Source organism: Monoraphidium neglectum (genome assembly GCF_000611645.1).
Source record: "Monoraphidium neglectum strain SAG 48.87 unplaced genomic scaffold scaffold00847, whole genome shotgun sequence".
In the NCBI taxonomy this organism is placed as follows: domain Eukaryota; kingdom Viridiplantae; phylum Chlorophyta; class Chlorophyceae; order Sphaeropleales; family Selenastraceae; genus Monoraphidium; species Monoraphidium neglectum.
In genome coordinates this window covers 18,891-19,797 of record NW_014012781.1, presented here as the reverse complement: position 1 = coordinate 19,797, position 907 = coordinate 18,891, and the positions used below count along the sequence as shown (strand labels likewise).

The following is a 907-nucleotide window of genomic DNA, read 5'->3' as shown; positions in this document are numbered from 1 at the left end:
GTCCAGCCCTTCCCCAGCCCCTCCCCCTTGGTTCTTCCACGCAACAAGACCCAGCCCCTTTGACCATTACGTGCTGGCCGCCTGCCCCACCCCACGCCCCTAGTGTGCACATCCTGAACTCTCACATCCTCCAACAACTGCATCCTCAACGCCCTCCCCTCACACCCCCTCTGCCGCGCCCCCCCCTTCAGGTGTGGATCGTGTACGCCCGCAAGGCCATCGGCCCAAACTTCTTCTCCACGCGCCTCAAGGCCCCCACCACGCTGCAGGAGCTGCTGGCCATGCCGCGCTCCGCACCCGTCAAGGCCAGCAGCAGCGCCTGGTGGGCGGTGCCGGGCCCGCTGCAGCCCGCGCACGTCGGCGCCTGGGCGCCCTACAAGCCCGGGGTGGACCCGCTGCTCGCGCTTGGCGGCGGCGGCGGCGCCGATGCTGGGGCCGCGGGGCAGGAGGCGGGGGGCGAGAGTGCAAGCGAGGAGGGACCAGAGGGGGCAGGGCCGGTGGAGGCCGGGACGGGTGACGCCCGGGAGAGAGTGGAGGGGTCTGGAGAGGCTGAGAACTATGCGGCGCCCGCGGCGGCTGCGGGGCTATCCCATGAGCAGCAGCATCAGCAGCAGTGAAATGGTCCAAAAACCTTACTGTTACTCTTTTGGCTGAACCGCATTCAAGCTGAAGCAGTGGTTGGTCACCAGACAGCCCAGGGAAATGAGGGTGTGATTGGTGAGCGGCTCCAGATGCGTGCCAGTGCTTGACCTGTGCCGGAGGCCAACCCTGTGCGAGACAGCCGGAGAATCCCACTACACTAGCAGCAGATTGCATCCAGGTAGCGGCGCAACTAATGATGTGCCCGCCGGCCCTGCGCTAGCCCCCCCGTGTTACTGCAAAGCTGCCACAGCCGCCGCCGCTGCGC

At 67.4% G+C, this 907-nt stretch overlaps 1 protein-coding gene across 1 annotated transcript; it reads left to right on the top strand.

Annotated features, from left to right (window-relative positions):
- Positions 1-191: 191 nt before the first annotated feature.
- On the top strand, positions 192-617 carry MNEG_5601 (hypothetical protein; the record flags this gene model as incomplete). Its single annotated transcript, XM_014045928.1, has 1 exon — positions 192-617. A coding segment is annotated over one exon (426 nt), but the record flags the coding sequence as incomplete, so codon positions are not given.
- Positions 618-907: the final 290 nt, after the last annotated feature.